The sequence below is a fragment of the Oncorhynchus kisutch genome, linkage group LG14 (genome assembly GCF_002021735.2).
Source record: "Oncorhynchus kisutch isolate 150728-3 linkage group LG14, Okis_V2, whole genome shotgun sequence".
In the NCBI taxonomy this organism is placed as follows: Eukaryota; Metazoa; Chordata; class Actinopteri; order Salmoniformes; family Salmonidae; genus Oncorhynchus; species Oncorhynchus kisutch.
This window is the reverse complement of record NC_034187.2, coordinates 75066813-75085091: the sequence shown is the minus strand read 5'-3', so window position 1 is coordinate 75085091 and position 18279 is coordinate 75066813. Positions and strand designations below refer to the sequence as shown.

At 42.9% G+C, this 18279-nt stretch overlaps 3 protein-coding genes across 6 annotated transcripts in view; all 3 read right to left on the bottom strand.

Moving 5' to 3' along the window:
• Nucleotides 1–3464: 3464 nt before the first annotated feature.
• Nucleotides 3465–6758, bottom strand: hoxa1a (homeobox A1a). Its single transcript, XM_020499961.2, has 2 exons — nt 5596–6758; nt 3465–4650 (listed from the first exon to the last, which is right to left on the bottom strand). Exons 1-2 carry the CDS (start codon nt 6209–6211, stop codon nt 4280–4282), a joined length of 987 nt encoding a protein of 328 aa, XP_020355550.1. The 5' UTR covers nt 6212–6758; the 3' UTR covers nt 3465–4279.
• Nucleotides 6759–7259: 501 nt separating this feature from the next.
• On the bottom strand, nt 7260–13708 carry LOC109903325 (homeobox protein Hox-A2a-like). The gene is made up of 2 exons (XM_020499960.2): nt 11786–13708; nt 7260–11122 (listed from the first exon to the last, which is right to left on the bottom strand). Exons 1-2 carry the CDS (start codon nt 12147–12149, stop codon nt 10356–10358), a joined length of 1131 nt encoding a protein of 376 aa, XP_020355549.2. The 5' UTR covers nt 12150–13708; the 3' UTR covers nt 7260–10355.
• A 2041-nt stretch (nt 13709–15749) lies between these two features.
• hoxa3a (homeobox A3a) overlaps nt 15750–18279 on the bottom strand; it is a 35818-nt gene continuing 33288 nt past the window's right edge. For all 4 annotated transcript variants that reach the window (XM_031788970.1, XM_031788971.1, XM_031788972.1 and 1 more), the window contains one exon: nt 15750–17451. In XM_031788970.1, the coding sequence (XP_031644830.1) occupies nt 16655–17451 (797 nt within the window). In that variant the 3' untranslated portion in view covers nt 15750–16654. The remainder of the gene's footprint in view (nt 17452–18279) is intronic.

The window sequence follows — 18279 nt, the reverse complement described above, 5'->3', positions numbered from 1 at the left end:
TGTCCTAATATTGTAATATTATTGCATGAAAATACATTTACAATTGAACCATGGACCAACTATGAATCATGAAGATTATCGAATGAATGTTGCAAGAACAACGTTTTATTTGAAATAGTATTGGAAATTATATTTTCTGTTTTGGCCATTTATTCTGGATAAAACTCGAACATTATAGTATAAATGTAATTTTAAGTATTTTGAGATTCAAATTGTCAAACTACAAATAAATAAATAAAACCCTGTTTGTGGTGGACATGTTTTACAATGACATACATGTATTTTCCAATGGGCCTGTGTTAATACATGTCCTTATTTCCTTGTGCTTCCTGCGTTATTGGCGTTTTAAACAAGTCTACACAAGTAATCGCATTAATGATTTCATAAGCACGGCCCTGCACGGTGACGCAAACGATATAGAGACAGACGCCAGCTCTCTCTCTATCCTCATGGCAAACAGAAAATATAATACCAACGGTCATTTTGTAGATATCGATTACATTTCGAAAGATTCGAAACACAAACAAGGGTCTAGGTTTATGTTAAAAGATTATTGGACAAATTTGTGGAATTAAATGTTATGTAAAATGATCTCTTCGAATTAATACATTGTGATCAATTGGCTTTACTGAAAATTATCTTGCAAATTTCTATTATTTCAAATAAAATATTTGAAGCAAGGAAAATAATTGTATTTTAAATCATGTGAAACAATGAGCTCATTTTGGATATGCTACAGGCTCAACATTGGTGTAACATGTTATCGTAATTGAACATGCAAATAGGGTATTCACTATGTAACATTCAGTGAAAACACGTGTCATATTAGCAGGTCAGATTTTGAGCAGAGAAAACGACAAGTTCATTAATTGACTATTGGGAACTTTTGATCACATATGGACCATTGTATGTAACATTTAAGAAGAATTGTGTTCACGAAAATAGCATATATTTATATCTAAATAACATATATATTTAAACTGTATATACAGCCTAGGGCCTCAACCAACTGGTAGGCAGGCCAATGTTTGAAAGTGGCTAGACGACCGAAAAAACATGACTGGCCTGGTCTATCAACCAACACAAATACCAAACCCCTGATGAACATCGTTGTTTATACGTATGACTATTTATACAGAAACACCCCTAGTATTCAGCAATGACGGTGTCTTTCAGGATTGTACCCTCACAAAAAAAGTAAAATGGGACAACAAGATGTCAATGTCTAATCAAACAATCCTTTTTTTTGTGTCCAAAACTGATCAGATGGCGGCCCAATTTCAAACCAATAAGGAGAATGTCTATCATTAGAAATAACTAAACGATTCCCAAACTCTCCACGGAAAAAGAAACGTCAGCATCACTTACGTTGCTAGTCCAATCTCCTGAGAGCCCGAGCTAGCTGGCGAGGCCTAGCGCACAATAGCAGCTCTCTCAGGTGGATTTCAACCTCGAGTTCAGCTAGCAGACATGTTTTGCCTGAAAAACGTAACGTGAAGTGTTCAGAATAAGTAACAGTTCTTTAAAGAAAAATCTGTCGTTTTAGACCAGTGTGTAAACTTACTGTTTTGTGGCAGCTTGAAACTCATCCAATTCATACCAATATTTGCCTTTGCCACTTTCCAATGGTCGCAATCCAAATTCACAATATAAAAGAAAAAGGCAGGTTAATGTGTTCGGTGTGAGAGTGGTGAGGACGGTGAATTGGCTTACTATTTTGGTTTATTTTCATATCATATTCACATATTTTTTTCCCTCAATGGAAGCTATTGAAATGAGGAACAATAAAGGTGTAAGTACCAGCCCACGTGTGTCCAAATAATACACACTAAACCCAGTCAACATTTGAAAATAGGTCCGCTGTGTTTGTATGATTGTTTGATTCAACATCGCTAATGGGAGATGAAGCACAAGTAGTCCTACCGTAATCCTTTGTGTTGTGTGTGTGTGTGTGTGTGTGTGTGTGTGTGTGTGTGTGTGTGTGTGTGTGTGTGTGTGTGTGTGTGTGTGTGTGTGTGTGTGGGTGTGTGTGTGTGTGTGTGTGTGTGTGTGTGTGTGTGTGTGTGTGTGTGTGTGTGTGTGTGTGTGTGTGTGTGTGTGAGTGTGTGTGTGAGTGTGTGTGTGAGTGTGTGTGAGTGTGTGTGTGAGAGAGAGAGAGAGAGAGAGAGAGAGAGAGAGAGAGAGAGAGAGAGAGAGAGAGAGAGAGAGAGAGAGAGAGAGAGAGAGCGATAGAGAGAGAGAGAGAGAGAGAGAGAGAGAGAGAGAGAGGGAGAGAGGGAGGGAGCTCCTGACTTCATTGCTGACTTTATACTGGGGCGGCAGGGTAGACTACTAGTTAGAGTGTTGGACTAGTAACCGAAAGGTTGCAAGTTCAAATCCCCAAGCTGAAAAGGTACAAATCTGTCATTCTGCCCCTGAACAGGCAGTTAACCCACTGTTCCTAGGCCATCATTGAAAATAAGAATTTGTTCTTAACTGACTTGCCTAGTTAAATAAAGATTTAAAAATACTCTCCAGTCATTATGACAGACACTCATCTTCCCGTATGACCACTTACAAGTAGTGCATTGACATTTCTCTGTATTTATTGGACATAGTCCTACATCTATCTAATAGATCAATGGACATAGGCCGACATCTGTCCTCTATTTGTCCTTCTCAATGTGGATCCGAAAGCGCATGACTCCCATCGCACACCGTTGGTACTTGACACGTCATCTAGCACATTGCAATATTTGTACCTGCACCTTATGTACTGCCGAAGCCAAGTCTCTGCCCATATTCAACCGTGGATCTAGAGCATCCGTTCTGACGTATCCTTTCCCAGCCTTATGCCGTCAGGGGGAGATGCCACACATCTCTGGTACCGTGAGGAGCCTGACAGACACACCGAAAATGACAGGAGCAGAGGGGCTCATCCTTGTCAATATCCTCCTCTCGATGTTTTAATCTATTACCTTTTTTTGTCCCTTCAATAAGCCAGCAGCTCGATAAGGTTGTCATCGCGAATGCCACTGACTTCTGCGCTCTCATCCCTTCCGTGGAAAAACATGCCTTTATTATGCCAATAATGCTTTACCCCATGGGACGGGAGTGCGCACGGCTGCATGCACTGACAACGTTGAAACTGGAACACATAAAGCCCTATGCTGGAGAGATAATGACGTTGAACTTCGGACATGAGAAACCTTAAGCTATTGTATTGTAGTCGATTACTATAGTCGGGTCATTCTCAGAGGCCTGTATACAGGTACACTTGCAATGCTATCATATAAGAATAACACTATTGTAGTAGCATCTAGGGGCATATGGGTCATGTCTTCCACTTTGCACGGGTCTCCTTTGACAGATATGGGCTCTGTTCCATTTTGACGAGAGATCCAAATTTGAATGCTTGGTCATGCATGGCGAGAAAAAAGGCCTATGATCATCCTTTTAGCCACAATAAACATACATCCAGAAAATGTCGTAGAGGCAAAAGCACTTTAATACACATATTTTGACCCGTAAACATCGCGCTGAAAAACCCTTTACATGTGCTCTGCTCGAATAAATAGTAACAGACAAGCCTTATAAGACATACGTCATCATCGGTCTCCAAACTGATAAAACTCAGTGTCCAATCAAGTATAGGCTACATGAAAGCTTGGCGTATCATGCAAACCTCACACAATACATTCAGATTGACACTCGCGACACTAGGATAGTACAAACACAGGCCGGAAACACAGGTTTGAAAATGATTCGGGAGGTATTCTAAGAATGTGCCAGCAGTGATTCCACACATAAGAGTTCTCCTGGCTGATTGTGCGTAAAACACAACTCCTAGTGCAAACAGTCTGCGAAAGTAGTGCTGCACTGTCTAATGAATCAATCTGGCACACATGAGGTATTTGTTTCGTTGTGCAGATTGTGTAGGTTATAAATCCAGCTCGTTGTGGAGCAATGGTACACTCTGCAGCATTTGACTTGGGAAAGTATCCCATGTGCACTATGATTACTCTACACATGAACGAACAATTGGAATAGAAATCTGACAGATTTGAACTCACAACTCCATGAACTGGTCAGATGTGTTACCCTGTTTAAACCACAAATTACAACACACCATAGATGAACCACGTAGCCAGGACAATAGCCCAATCTCATTGTCTCAAAATTCACCAAGTAGTGCATACATTTTTATATTTACCTTGTTCAAATTAATTTAACCTATCCGAATTAGGACTTGTATATTATATTTACTATATGTAGACCGTTGCCACGCGGCAAGGATTCTTTAGCTGGAGGAGTATGGGTCAACCCCAGAGGACACTGTTGAAGAGGCTGGAGATGGGGTGGAGGGGGCGGAGAGGGACTTCTCAGATCCGGCTGCTTTTTCCGGGCAGCTATCCCTCGGGTCTGACACTGCGGCATTGGTGGGCAGCAGGCATTCCTTCTCGCGCTTCTTCTGTTTCATCCGGCGGTTCTGGAACCAGATTTTGACCTGAGTCTCGTTCAGCTGAAGCGCTGCCGCGATCTCCACGCGCCTCGCGCGGGTCAAATACTTGTTGAAGTGGAACTCCTTCTCAAGCTCGGTGAGTTGTTTGGTGGTGAAGTTGGTCCGGACGGTGTTGGACTGCCCCCCATAGCCATACTCCCCTGATCTGCCTGTAGAGGAATGAAGGGAGAACATGAGGGCTACCTGGAGGTCAGGACTAAATAAAGGCCAAGGAAGTTGGAGAACAGACACATTTCTCCCAACTTATGATCCTTAGAAATCGTGTGCCATGCACACATGTTTGGAAAGGTACTGTCATTTTTACGCACAATGGTTTAAATCCACCTTTTTGATCGCCAGAAGTTAACATAACTAAAAGTAGTTCAAATGTATATGTTCAAATGCACAACAATGTAAACATTGCCACAATTACTTTGTGACATGTTAATTTTCACGCATTCAACCTTTCATGCATGCTCAAATCACTTATGATGACATCAGTGGAATGCTTCGTTACTTTCTATTCAATATTTTACGAAAGGCAAACAGTTCATCACCGTTTTCACGCGTCATGCGTGGGTATTAGATGCCTGCTTAGATGTCCACTTTCTCCAACATCCCAAAATGTCCCATGCATTCCAGATATCACACCCAAGACAAACCAGACACCATACCAATAGCTTACCAGGCCTACAACTCAGGCTTACAACTGGTAATTATATATGGCCCAACACTTCAAAACACGTCCTAAAGGAGAGTTTGGCCAACTTGAGAGCTGAATACCATAGAACTGAATGCCATGTTGTTGCATCTAAGAAGCGTTCCATAATGTCACTCACCATGCGTAATTTGGATACGATCTATGTGGCGTCAGAATGGCTGCCATGACATTGTGGTGTTGTGTCAGTGTGTCATTGTGAAATCATATCTATTTGAAACTGCAATGGCCAAACCTTCATCCTCCACTCTGCACTTGGGTTACTTCCTCCAAAATCTGTCTTTACTACACCTGTTCCAATAATAACAGGCGGCCAATCGATCTATTACTCACACTCTACATTTGGGTTTATGAGAGGTGCATTCATCTGTCAACTTATGCATGGTACGGCACCCACCTGTCTTGGGCGGGTTCCTCTTCACTTTCATCCAATCGAAGGTCTGTGCGTTGGAGGCGCTCTCGGAGGATAGGGGCGAGCAGCACGAGTCAAGGTGGGCCGCGTGCAGGGGTGACAGCGGGTTTGAGCACCCAGAGAAAGGAGGCAGGTTCGCCTGCTCGTGCCCGCCACCATAGGTGGCGTGAGCGTACTGGAGCTGACCCAGGGGCGCTCCCCCGTAACCTTGGCGATGCTGCGGTACCATGGACGAGGAAATGTTGCCGGAGTACATTAATGGGGCGCACTGGGGGAAACCCGTGGCCGACTCCACTTCCTGGTTCAGTGCGTAATGGTTGTAGGTGGCACAGAAGCCCTGGGGTCCATAGCCCGAGCCGCAGGCAGGATGGGCCCCATAGGCTAAACCCAGAGAGCCAGTAGGAGTCTGGTAGGACCCCGTTTGGTGAGGGATGCCATCCGGGGAAGACCTATTGGGCATGAAGCGCTCATCCGCCCCACAGTTGTTCACGGTGACTGCGCAGGACTGGAATGTAGTAATTCCGTGGTCTGAGTGGAAAGCCCTGACTGAGCAGGACCCGCCGTCGCCGCTCATCACAGAGTAATCTAAGAAGCTGCTCATTGTAGCATTGTCTCAGCGGGACTGAGACCGTCCACAAAAGGCCCGGTCTTCTGATGAATCTCTCCTTGTCTCACCCTGGGTGACCGTGCCACCTTACCGGTTCCCTGCCTTATCAGATAAGGGAGGGGGCAACACAGGGCGATATCAATGAAACGGTGGGTGGTCACGTGGACCGGGTCAGCCAGTGAGCTGCTTGGCCCTGTCCCCTTAGCTGTGACAGATTGGTGTCTGAGTGGGTATTTAAATTCCAAGCGCTCGTCGATCAAGGTGACGTGCTTCGGCACTAATGTATTGGCCGAGCAAACAATGAGCCCGGAGGCAGACACCGCAGACAGCGCTCAGGTCGCATGTAGAGCGGGGAACAGCAAATACGGCATCCACTCTATAGCCTGCCCAGCTCGGATGACTGTCTGGAGAATAGTTATAGGCTATCCCAGACCCTCCAGGAAAATGACCTACTCTGTTTCTTCAGTATGCACGAGGTAAGGTGGCATTTCAAGATGAACAGGGGGATATGGAAACATAACTGAATGTATTTTGAGAGAGAGAGAGAGAGAAAGAGAGAGAGAGAGAGAGAGAGAGAGAGAGAGAGAGAGAGAGAGAGAGAGAGAGAGAGAGAGAGAGAGAGAGAGAGAGAGAGAGAGAGAGAGAGAAAGAAAGAAAGAAAGAAAGAGAGAGAGAGAGAGAGAGAGAGAGAGAGAGAAGAGACTGTGTGTTAATGTCATCAGCTGCTTGACATGGAGACGTGAGTCCCGCGATGATATTTGAAGACCACAGAGTTGACCCATCACCAAGAATCATAGTGACACAGTTTTAATAGCGTTGCTCCAAAGGCCAGTCTACAGTGTAGGTTCCTCTCATGATCAAGTGATCAGCTGATTTAATATTGTGAGGTCTGTGTTGTAAGGCTCCTACAGCCTGAGGAGAAACTGCAGCTTGATTATCCTGTTATGAGACCGTTTGAGAAATGAATGGTGATGAAATATACTGTTGCAGAGAAAGGGTAAAATATAGGGTGACTGGTACTCACAGTCCTGGTGCTAAGCTCTCTCAATTGAATACAAACGGATTTATTGGCATGGGAAACATGTTTACATTGCCAAAGCAAGTGGAATAGATGACAAACAGAAGTGAAATAAACCATCAGAAATTAATAGTAAACATTACACTCACAAAAGATTCAAAAGAATAGAGACATGTCAAAGGTTATATTACTGGCTATGGACAGTGTTGTAACAATGTACAAATAGTTATTCAAGTAGGGGTTTGTTCTTCAATGGTTGCTCTTTGCTTGTGGCAACAGTTCACACATATTTCTGCTGTGATGGCACACTGTGTTATTTTACCTAGTATATATGGGAGTTTATCCAAATTAGATTTGTTTTCAAATTCTTTGTGGGTCTGTGTAATCTGAGGGAATTATGGTCATACATTTGACACGAGGTTAGGATGTGCATCTCAGTTTCCACCTAATTGTGTGGGCAGTGGGCACATAGCATATCTCTCTCTCTCTCTCTCTCTCACACACACACACACACACACACACACACACACACACACACACACACACACACACACACACACACACACACACACACACACACACACACACACACACACACACACACACACACAAAACCCAAGTCATATAGGCTCCATCATAGTCACAAAGTATGTTTTTATATAACGTCACAAAGACATGTGACATGATGTTTCAAAATCAGTTGCAAGCTGAACTGTATGATCATTGTTATCGCACACAGATAGACACATATCAGAAGGGCACATATCACACTCACACTTTAACAAAGACAGAGAGAGGACGAGGGTAGAGTGAGAAGAGGGGGAGAGGGGTTTGCGCCCCTACTGGATGATGAGAGGACTGTATGGCCTAGTGTCGGTCATTCTTACAATAGCATCTTTTCCTTCTCAGCAGTATTTACCCCGCGATAGTAGATTAGCTCACATTGAGCTTCTAGAGCACAACCCGTATGAACGCTGATAGGGCCTATCTTACATTTAGCATAAAAACGGACTGACACTACAAGACTCTTAATTCTAAGAAATGCAAGAAAGTATCACACTCCTTCCTTACTCTTCCATTTTCTCCCTTCATCATCTCTCTCTCTCTCTACAACGGCGCACACAGCCTAGCCCCTAGTAGTGCGTGGGCGCAGCATTGAATCTCTTCCCCAGGCCATGAACGTTCCAGAATACGCTTTGTGCGAACATGGAATGGGGAGAGAAAAGGCGCATTGTTTCGGAATGATTTCGTTACCAGCCTTTGGAAAGGAAAGCCCACGTTGGACCAGAGTTGTATAGCCTAGGCTTATGTAGCAGCTTTCCTCTTCGCATATGTGCATAGCCTATACACGCCCACTGCCAGTTTGTTTTTAGGAAGTTAAATATTGGCTAAACGTCACTCCAGTTAAATGTAATAAGACTATGCACTTAACTTTGCAATGATACGTTTTATGATCGATCCATGCTATGTAGCAACCGGTGGTTAGCATGCCCACAAGCATAAGCATGTTGAGTGGTGTAGGAATGTAATAATTCTACTCAAATTTCATACAACTTCCACAGTAAAATGGTCAATACACACATTTCTCCAAGACTGTGGATAAATATATTTCTGCAAGAACAAAACACATTTATAGCCGAAAGCCATTTTGCCCTAATAGATTATTCTTATGAAAATCTCAATTTAACCAAATGTATTTCTTGGCATAGGCCTACACTGTTCCCCAATCATTAAATGCATTAGAGCTATTTTTAGAAAATATAAAAAGTTTAAAATGAATACTAATGTATAGGCCTGCAGCAGCCTGTTTTGAAATAGGCTACTTATAGCACGAGGGGTGACATGCTTCTGCTGCCCGCTTCCCTGCACGCTTGGAGAGCCCGCGCGCTGTATTTGAACAGCTATAAAAATGAATTATTACCAAAAGCCTACAAAGCTTCAGCATTTTTGGCTTCGAATTGCGAATCCCATCCAAAAACATTTTATTTGTGCGTTATACATCACAATTGGTCTCTTTGATGCCATTCTTATTAATGACGGGGTTTGATTTATGAGCTCGGAAAACATGGCCCGAGCATTTGCCTCCCCATGCACCCAGCACTGGGAGCTCGCACTACAGGGAGCCATGCTATTGCTAGCCTACCATGTTTACAATTCTACTAACTTTACAACCAGAGCAAGTAAAAGAGGACATTTATTCAAAATATACTGTAGTAGGTAAGCTTATGGAGTCTGTTGTATAATCGCCTCTGAGTTACATGAAATTGGACCAGAAAAGTTTTCTAAATAGTTTCTGATTCAAAATTGTAAGATAATGTTTTTATTCCCCAAAAAATTGAACTAATATAAACGTAATTCTCGAATTCCACTGCTATTTAAATCTGTGAAAATAATTTTAAAGGTGCTAATTTGAAATGAACATAAACAGAATACAATCTCAATGGCTCTAAATTGGTGCATTGAGATTATTAAACCTCATCGATGAAGATTTGTGTTTGTTATTTTTTATCCCAGGAAATGTTATCCTTACAATATAATATAAACCAGGCATTTATTAGAATTACTATAGAATTCATACTCAGAGATCAGGCTATATTGGCCTACTTTTATCAGACTATTTTGACTTGCAAATTAACGATAGTAAATTTGTATTCAGGATGAACTAATTAACATTTAATCGATTGGTTATTCCTCCTTTCTATTTTTTGGACAAATATATATTTGATCCAAATTACACTTTACACTTCATAAAACGGTTTGGATAATAATAACTGTACACAATCTTGCAATTTCCTTATGGTAAGTCAGATTTATTTCTAACAAAAATAGTAATGGAATTGTAAGCTATACAAAAATAAAATTACCAGAATTCATATTATTGTGCACCTTTACACAAATTGCATCTTGAGAAATGAATTTGTTATTGTAATTACAAGCCACAACTGTATATTTGTCCAGACTCTTACCTTGAATTAACCGACTAATCAATTAATCAATAAAAATAAAATGTGCCGATCATATAGGCCTAAAACAACCACCAAAATTAAATTCATAGTTAAACCAGAGTTTGAATTCTTTAAATGTTCCGGTTTGAAAGTCTTGTTCTATTTTTGATTGATTTCAATAGCTCAGATGTTGCAAGTCGATTGTAGTTAGTGACTCCGAGAAAAAGTAGAAGCTGTCCGTAGATATGTCCAGATTGTCCACGGGGCTGTCCAGGGATTCTGACAAACTGGGCGAAGCGGCATCGGAGAGGTGAAGGCAAGAATCCGAGGAGAATACTTGGAAGTCGTGTATTGAGACGTCCAGGGCCGCGGGACTACCACCATTGTCCGGGACAGTTGCAGAGCCGGAGCCTATTGTTGGCACGCAGCCTGGAACAGTGGGTGACGGGTTGAGAAAATGTTTCACATTTTTGTCATTGCTGCTTAGTGGCGAAACTGTATAACTTTGGGCCTCGCCATTGTGCGGACCAACATTCTGGAGCTGCTGGGAAGAGCTCAGCGAGTTATGCTGAAAGGAGCAGGCCTCTCTTTCCATAAGGGCCCCGGTCACTGTATTGAGGCTCTGCTCAAACAGCGAGCCATCATCCTCCTCGTCGTTGCTCTGGATTCCGTCCCCGGCGCTCAGTCCTTTCCCTTCGCCATTGTGGTTCTCCTTGCATTGGGTCTGCCTCTTGTGCTTCATCCGGCGGTTCTGGAACCACACTTTGACCTGCCGCTCGGTGAGGTCCAGCAGGGCGGCTATCTCCACCCTTCTCGGTCGGCACAGATACTTGTTGAAGTGGAACTCCTTCTCCAGTTCCAGGAGCTGTGTGTTGGTGTATGCAGTCCTCAACCGCCGGGAGCCCCCTCCCCCTCCTCCACTTTCTAGAATCTCAGGGGAGCCTGAAACAGCAGCACATAAACCATAAGATTAAGAAGCATTTCAACATGAGCAACAATTACTTGATAATGCGCATATTACGCCCGAATAGACACAAACCACCAGAGAGTAAGTAGCCTATTCCACACAGTGGCCACTTCAGCAAAATGGCCGCTCATTCAGAGCAGCACCCAATGCATCCCTTTACCCACAAATATTATTGCAATATGGATATTGATAAATAAATGCACACTATTACACTAAGTCCTATAGTGCACCATATGTACCTAATTTCCCCTCAAAATACAGCAGAGAGAGAAAGCGGTAGTGTAGTCCAGGCCGGTGTAGGCTAGCTGATATACTAATGAATGCCCCAGCTGCCCCGCACCGCAACACTAGTCCATCACTCTTCATTACTGTCACACATCAGAACTCTGGCACTGCTCGGCGAGGAAGGACAGCGTGGAAATCAAATACATTATTTTAAATTACTTACCTTTTCCCAAACTTTTAGGGGAAGTAGAGTAAAAAAATATGTTGATCCCAATGCGTAATTGTGAACAGGAAATTAATGTCGAATATGCAACTTGGTAATGACTAGCCTATTACCACTCCTTCAGGTGCTTAGAACGTGCATTCTGCATAAAAAACTCGTCACTTTAAATTGCCCCATAAAAACCACCCACCTTTCGGGGAGAAGCATACAGGTCCAGTCGTTATGGCTGTCGCCGTGGAATTCGGCAGGTGATTCTTCTTGGAGGCTTTCTTCTCCCGCATCCAGGGGTATTCCGGGGGTAGGGAGGCGGTGGGCAGCGGGCAGCATCCATCCGGACTGAGTCTGGGCCGGCTGTGCCTCGGGTGGCTTCCCGGGTTGAGGCTGGGAATGGTCTGCTCAAAAGGAGGAGGAATCAGTGTCGAGCGTGAAAGCGTCGAACTCTTGATTGATGAACTTTGAAATGAATCACCGACAGGGGGGAAAGATGTCAGGCACTCAGCAAGCGACGGCTGACTATTGATAAAACCGCTCTCTCGCTCGAATTCGTAATTCATCTCCGGTCACTGCGAGCCGGGGAAAGTTTGCTGCGTGTATTTTTATTTGTCGCGGCTCAATGAGAAAGATATACTTTTTTCAAATTCACTGATTACGGCCGTATGGTGAACGAGCTGCTATTAAACTATTGAATTCATGGAGACAAGGTGGAAATTGGAACGAACTGCCTGTCACATGATTACTTCTGCCCAATGACAATTTGGGGTTTAATCAAAATAAGCCACTGTCTGCTTGATTGATCTAAAAACTCTGGTAAAGAACGCCTCGTCTATGCGGGGAAGGCTGTTTTTATTTACACCTTTGTCTCGTCCCTTAACCCCCCCCAGTCAACTCCACTAAGCTATAAATGTGTTTTTAGAATGGCCGCCTGCGCGCTGTGACAGGGAAGTAGCTACACTTGCTCGTGCACTCTTCTTTTCTGGTGTTGAGTATGTCAATAGAGAACGCCCCGCGCCACGCAAATCACGCAAATCACGCCAATAGCTAGCTACATGCTATGCCTGTGGTCATTAGCAAATTTAGCCATTCATGTAGAGTTCCGTCAGGGAAAACACACCGCAAAAACTAATACTGAGGGCTCCTGACAGAAACAAGACCCAACAATCCAATGTGTTCCAAAGCGGTAGAGCTAACCATATAGACTGTGTTCATAGACGTTCTGTTCAATACAAGCATCTATGTGCTATATAGGCAAGGCTCATACATTGATACACACAACTGGGAACTTAGAGTCATACTTATTGTGGCTAATGCTCACTACGATGCCATGTTACTGTCACCCACTTGTGTGCAATACATTCATTACACATGAAGAAGTTAAATATTGTGCATAACACCCAAATAGCCTATACGCACGCGCACGCGCGCACACACACGCTATACAAGTGGTGTATGTATTAGCAATCGGATTTTATACAATGATACGAACCTAATGCAAAAAAAGATATTTCAAATGTCAAATTCAGCTAATTGTGCATCTGCATACCAATCATGTTCTGCTTCACTTTAGTCCACAATGCTTTGGGAACCGTTACTCGTTCTATACCTCTATAAAAGACAGCACTTACACCACTCTGCATAGTGCTCCCGGGTTCACTAAAGTAAGGTTGACCGATATTCTAAAAAATAATCTGGTCTGGTCTTTATGCTGCTTCTCTTGCGGGTTTTCGCCGGATATGGGAGGTTTTAGAAGGCGTCTGAGGCCAGGTGTGGTGGGTGTTGGGTGGACAAGTGGAAGAATGGAGAAAAGGATCTTCTTTACATTTGATCCTTTTTTCTCACACATTTTTAATACCCCTTTGTTTTATTGCACAGTATAAACCAAACCTGCCATGGGAATAGGTCATTTTAACGAATACATTGCAGGGAGATTCTGTAGAAGGACATGTGTATTGACTGAGCAGCTCCCACAGTGTTTGGTCATTTGCACGTCCAGTACAATCTGTGAAAGACACATTTGGGATGTTTTTTGTCAAACAGCCAGGAAGTAGCTATGTGTTTTCTTTAGAAAAAAACTGGAATAGTGAGTTGAGTTGAAGAGAGGAGAAAAATAAGTGGTAGGCCTCGCTCAGTTTATTGCTTATATACCAAACAAAGAATCCTGGAAGCCTGCGCGCGATCAATCTTACTTGCTAAAAGGTCTGACAGCTCCGTGCCCTCAGAACACATTTAAGGCTTCTAACTCTCCCCTGGATCAAATGCAGCCAGGAAGCGGGGAGAAACACTGGCCACTCAGATTAGAACACGTTTCTGTTTGCAATCACAGCTTTTCTGTCGCTTAAAGGGTGTTTTAAGACATTAAAAATACAAGGGAAATGTAGCAGATGGGCGATAATGCGCGTAACCGTGAGTAGGCTAAACCAACATCTCCATTGCATTTTTCTTTCTGGAATTTATTTGTGCTTGTTTACAAAAGTCCATATTTTCGTTGGAGCAAACATTTGGGTTTGTTGGAGGTGAGAAGAGTACGCAAAGGACGGGGCTGCTGAGGAGGAGAAGGATGGCTTTTGGGAATTACGCATAGGCTTTGTCTGCAAGGCAAGGAGTGGGTGGCGGCTTTCTGTGAACCCAACTCCGACCTACACACATTTTTTACAGGGTTATTCTGAGGGAATGATTTAGGACCCCTTTCCCACGGATGGAAATACAATGAACAACAATTCATTTTTTTCAAAACAAAAAGTTATTTATGGTGCGTTAAAATCTCCTACATATGAGTCAAATCAATGCTGTGTGTGTGTGTGTGTGTGTGTGTGTGTGTGTGTGTGTGTGTGTGTGTGTGTGTGTGTGTGTGTGTGTGTGTGTTTTGGATCCAGAGCTGCTCAGTCTATGCTGACAGACCAATTGTTCTAGGTTCCCCTGCTAACCATATGTCAGGATCACAGAGCTCTTGCCCTATAATATCAGTCATTTTGTCATCGTTCTAGAGGAAATAAATTCGAGTACAGCTTTTGTAAAACTTTTCAATAATCCTGAAATGCATTTGAGGGGAAACTATCAATTTACTAGTAAAGTACGTGTCTTCGATTGTTGGTAGGGAAATAGTGCACCGTGCATGGTACTGAATGTTGCATCGTGTTCTGCATTATTGGTCTGTATTGACCTGCTTTATATATCAATATGCTCATTGAATTATGTTTGAAAATCTAAACTTGAATGTAGTCAAATTAATTCAATAGAAAATACGTGTTATTCTATATGTACAACAGCTTTCTTTTTCAGACATGTGTGAATTCAATTTGGGCGTGCCACAACAAAGGAAACTGAAGTACACATTCCCTAAAGCTAGTCTTCAGAGAGACATACACAAGCTATAGTTGTCATACTTATTTTACGTGATTGCACAATATTAACAGCTGAGATTATGTTGACTACTTTTTGCTTCTTCTAAACCTGTATAATTATTATTGTGAGCAGCGAATCCCGCGGCCCACATAGGCCTATTTAGCTGCATCAGATAGCATATAAATCAAATATTCATATGTCCTGTACTCCACCCCCTTCATTAAGTCTCATCTACATAATTTACATTTGTAAATAACTATAATTATGAGCTTAACAGGCCATTTTATGCATCCTATAGCGCCATAATACATTTGAAACAGTTCCACCTAAAATGTAGTGATTGAATATAGGCCTATCAGCAAACGTTTCCCACTAACGGTTTCTCATTTAACCTATTTTATCCTAACAGATACTGCAGAAGATCCTCGTGAAACGTTTGTTATTATGGATGTGCCCATGCGGAGGAGGAGCGGAACAAGGCCACCGCAAGAGCTTCTGAGTTTCCCACGCGCTAGAGGAGACAAAACAAGAGGCCTACAATGTTTTCGTGATTTATTGTCACTACAAATTAAATATGATGTTATAGATTATTAATGATATTACAGATTATGAGATAATGGGGATACTGTTGTTTTTATGAAATAGTCTACCCTCTAAAGTCCTACCAGTTTTTTTCTACCTCACAAATTAGGCTATTTATGGGATATTAAGGTGTTTATTATTACTATTATTCTTATTATTATTCCTTCCTTATTGTAGTTTGTGCCATTGTGTTCTACGTTCAAATTCCCTCGAAATGAAGGTTGAAAGATACATTTATATTGAAAATCATTTCTTTATTTAACCGAACTGCAGCAGGATGGAATGTAATGACATTGAAACAGAAACTTGGTAATATCTGAAATATTTTTTTTTGCAATAAAAAAAATTCTAATGTCTGTCCTTCCTTCCAACCTTATTGCATGATTTACATTCGTAGAGAAATCAAATACCTCCTCGAAGAAAAATAACACCAGCATATTATGTGCTGCTGAGAGTCGTCTGTCTGTGGTCTGTCCGTCGTCTGTCTGCCGTCAGGTAAGGGGTAGAACTAGAGGTCTGTTTCCAATAACCTTCTCCCCACATACAAAGAGCACAGGGTGGTTAAATAATACTAAAGAACTCCATATTACGTCAGAACAAAAATAAATAAAATGTTGAAAGTCCAACAGAACACAATTTGGGTAGGTCATAGGCTGGAGCTTCCAGACCTTCGTTTGTGTGTGTGTGTTTGTCTCAAAAAACCCTGCACATGATTCCTATAAGGATCCTTCCACAAGTGCAACAAAATGCAAAACAATAACACAAACACATATATTTAACTGTGGATAAATAACAAAAATTCACATCAAAAAGAATACCATAATATTTGTTCATATACCCTGTTTGATTTTTGTTTTTAGAAACAAGTTAATGATTAAATAGGCCTATGCATTTGTGCCCCCGCGTTTATCATATCAGATCATATGTCTTCGTGGAACAATGTCACCATAGCAAATAGACATCATATTTTAAGCAAAGTGATTACTTTCCTATCCTACTTCACACATTCAACTATTTAAAAAACAAAACGTAAAACAAAGAAAGGGTGGCAGAAGCTACTGAAGAAGAGAAGGAACAAAGCGACGGTAGGTCTGGAGGTATAGGACAATGGGGCGGAGTGATCCGGGGTGCATCCAGGCTACAGATGCGTCAGTTTGGGCGCTTCCTGAATTCTTCCCTGAGAGTAGTGCGGCGTAAGGTCTGTGTACGTCGGGTTCGGATCACACAGTCCGTGATGGTGACTATTGCCCATAGTGATTGCTCCATTGTAGTCCATGTGTGTGGACGGCGGGTGCGAGAGATGGGTCAGGCCGAAAATGGAGGACCCGTTGTTGGGCATCGAGTCGATGTAGCCTCCGCTAACATACACAGGGCTGCCCTGCTGCAACTGCGCCCCATAGCCCCCATTGCCTTGGAGAGGATGCGCGTCATACTCGGGCGTTGGCGAGCCGCCAGTCCCTGAATACCTCTTCTGAGAGGGCGGGCAGTTGTTTAGTGAGCTGTTCAAGGGAGGAGGATATGACGTGGACATACCGTATGCATTATGAGGGGGCTTATTATAAGACGTTGGCGACTGGGACTCATAGGGGACACTGTTAACCAGAGAATGCATAGAGGTGAGGTATCCTCCACCCCCACTACCGGGAGATTGACCGAGGGGGCTCCGAGGGGAATGTCCCCCGGGAGAGGGCATCATGCCGCACCCTTTCTGATCCTTTTTGTACTTCATCCTGCGGTTCTGGAACCAGATCTTAATCTGCCGCTCCGTGAGGTTGAGCAGGTTAGCCATCTCGACCCTGCGGGGTCTGCAGAGGTAACGGTTGAAGTGGAACTCCTTCTCCAGTTCCACCAGTTGTGCGCTGGTATAAGCCGTACGGGCTCTTTTCGACGCGGCTGACCCGCCCGGAGGGCTCTTGTCTCCTTGGCAACTCTCAACTGCGCGGAAGAGGCAAAGGAAGACAGTCAATCAGTAACCAACCCCAGCAGCAAGCACAAGAACAAGACCCACAGAGTGACAAGATACACATAGCTGATAACACACGTCTCTCCACAATGGACCGACTCAAATACACATATCATTAACAGTTCTACAAATGCAGATAAAACAGAGATGTCCCAGTAGACTGTGGATGTTACTAATTTAATTATATCAGACATATCATTAACTATGACTCTATACATGCTGAGGCCGGCTCTTAAGTGTCAGCCATACTTTACGCAAAAGCCAAATTAAAGTGGTTATAATTGTGTGTGTGTGTGTGTGTGTGTGTGTGTGTGTGTGTGTGTGTGTGTGTGTGTGTGTGTGTGTGTGTGTGTGTGTGTGTGAGAGAGAGAGAAAACGAAAGATTAGATAGGGTTGTTGGACCACATACATACACAGCCGTGCTGTGCATTATAATACCTCCTATATCTCACTGGAGCTGTATTCAAACATCTGTATTCCTCAAGGCGCATGAGCTAAACCTCGCCATGCCTTCTCCATTGAGTCTCACCATGCTGAATGGCTGGGGCTCGGCCGCTGCACAGCAAGGTGTTGGTCTAGTTACCGTTTGTGGCATGTTGCCAACATATAATAAATTGTACTTCTAGCTACTGTACAGCCAGAGGCTGAGCGAGAGGAACGCAACATGCCACCATGTTCCTACTGGGCACTGACACAAGATGAAAGTTTAGTTTAGATTTACATTTGGTTGAGTTGTCAACTAACTTGAATTCGACATGAAATCAACCAAAAATGTTGATTTAGGTTCAAAGTTGGGTGAA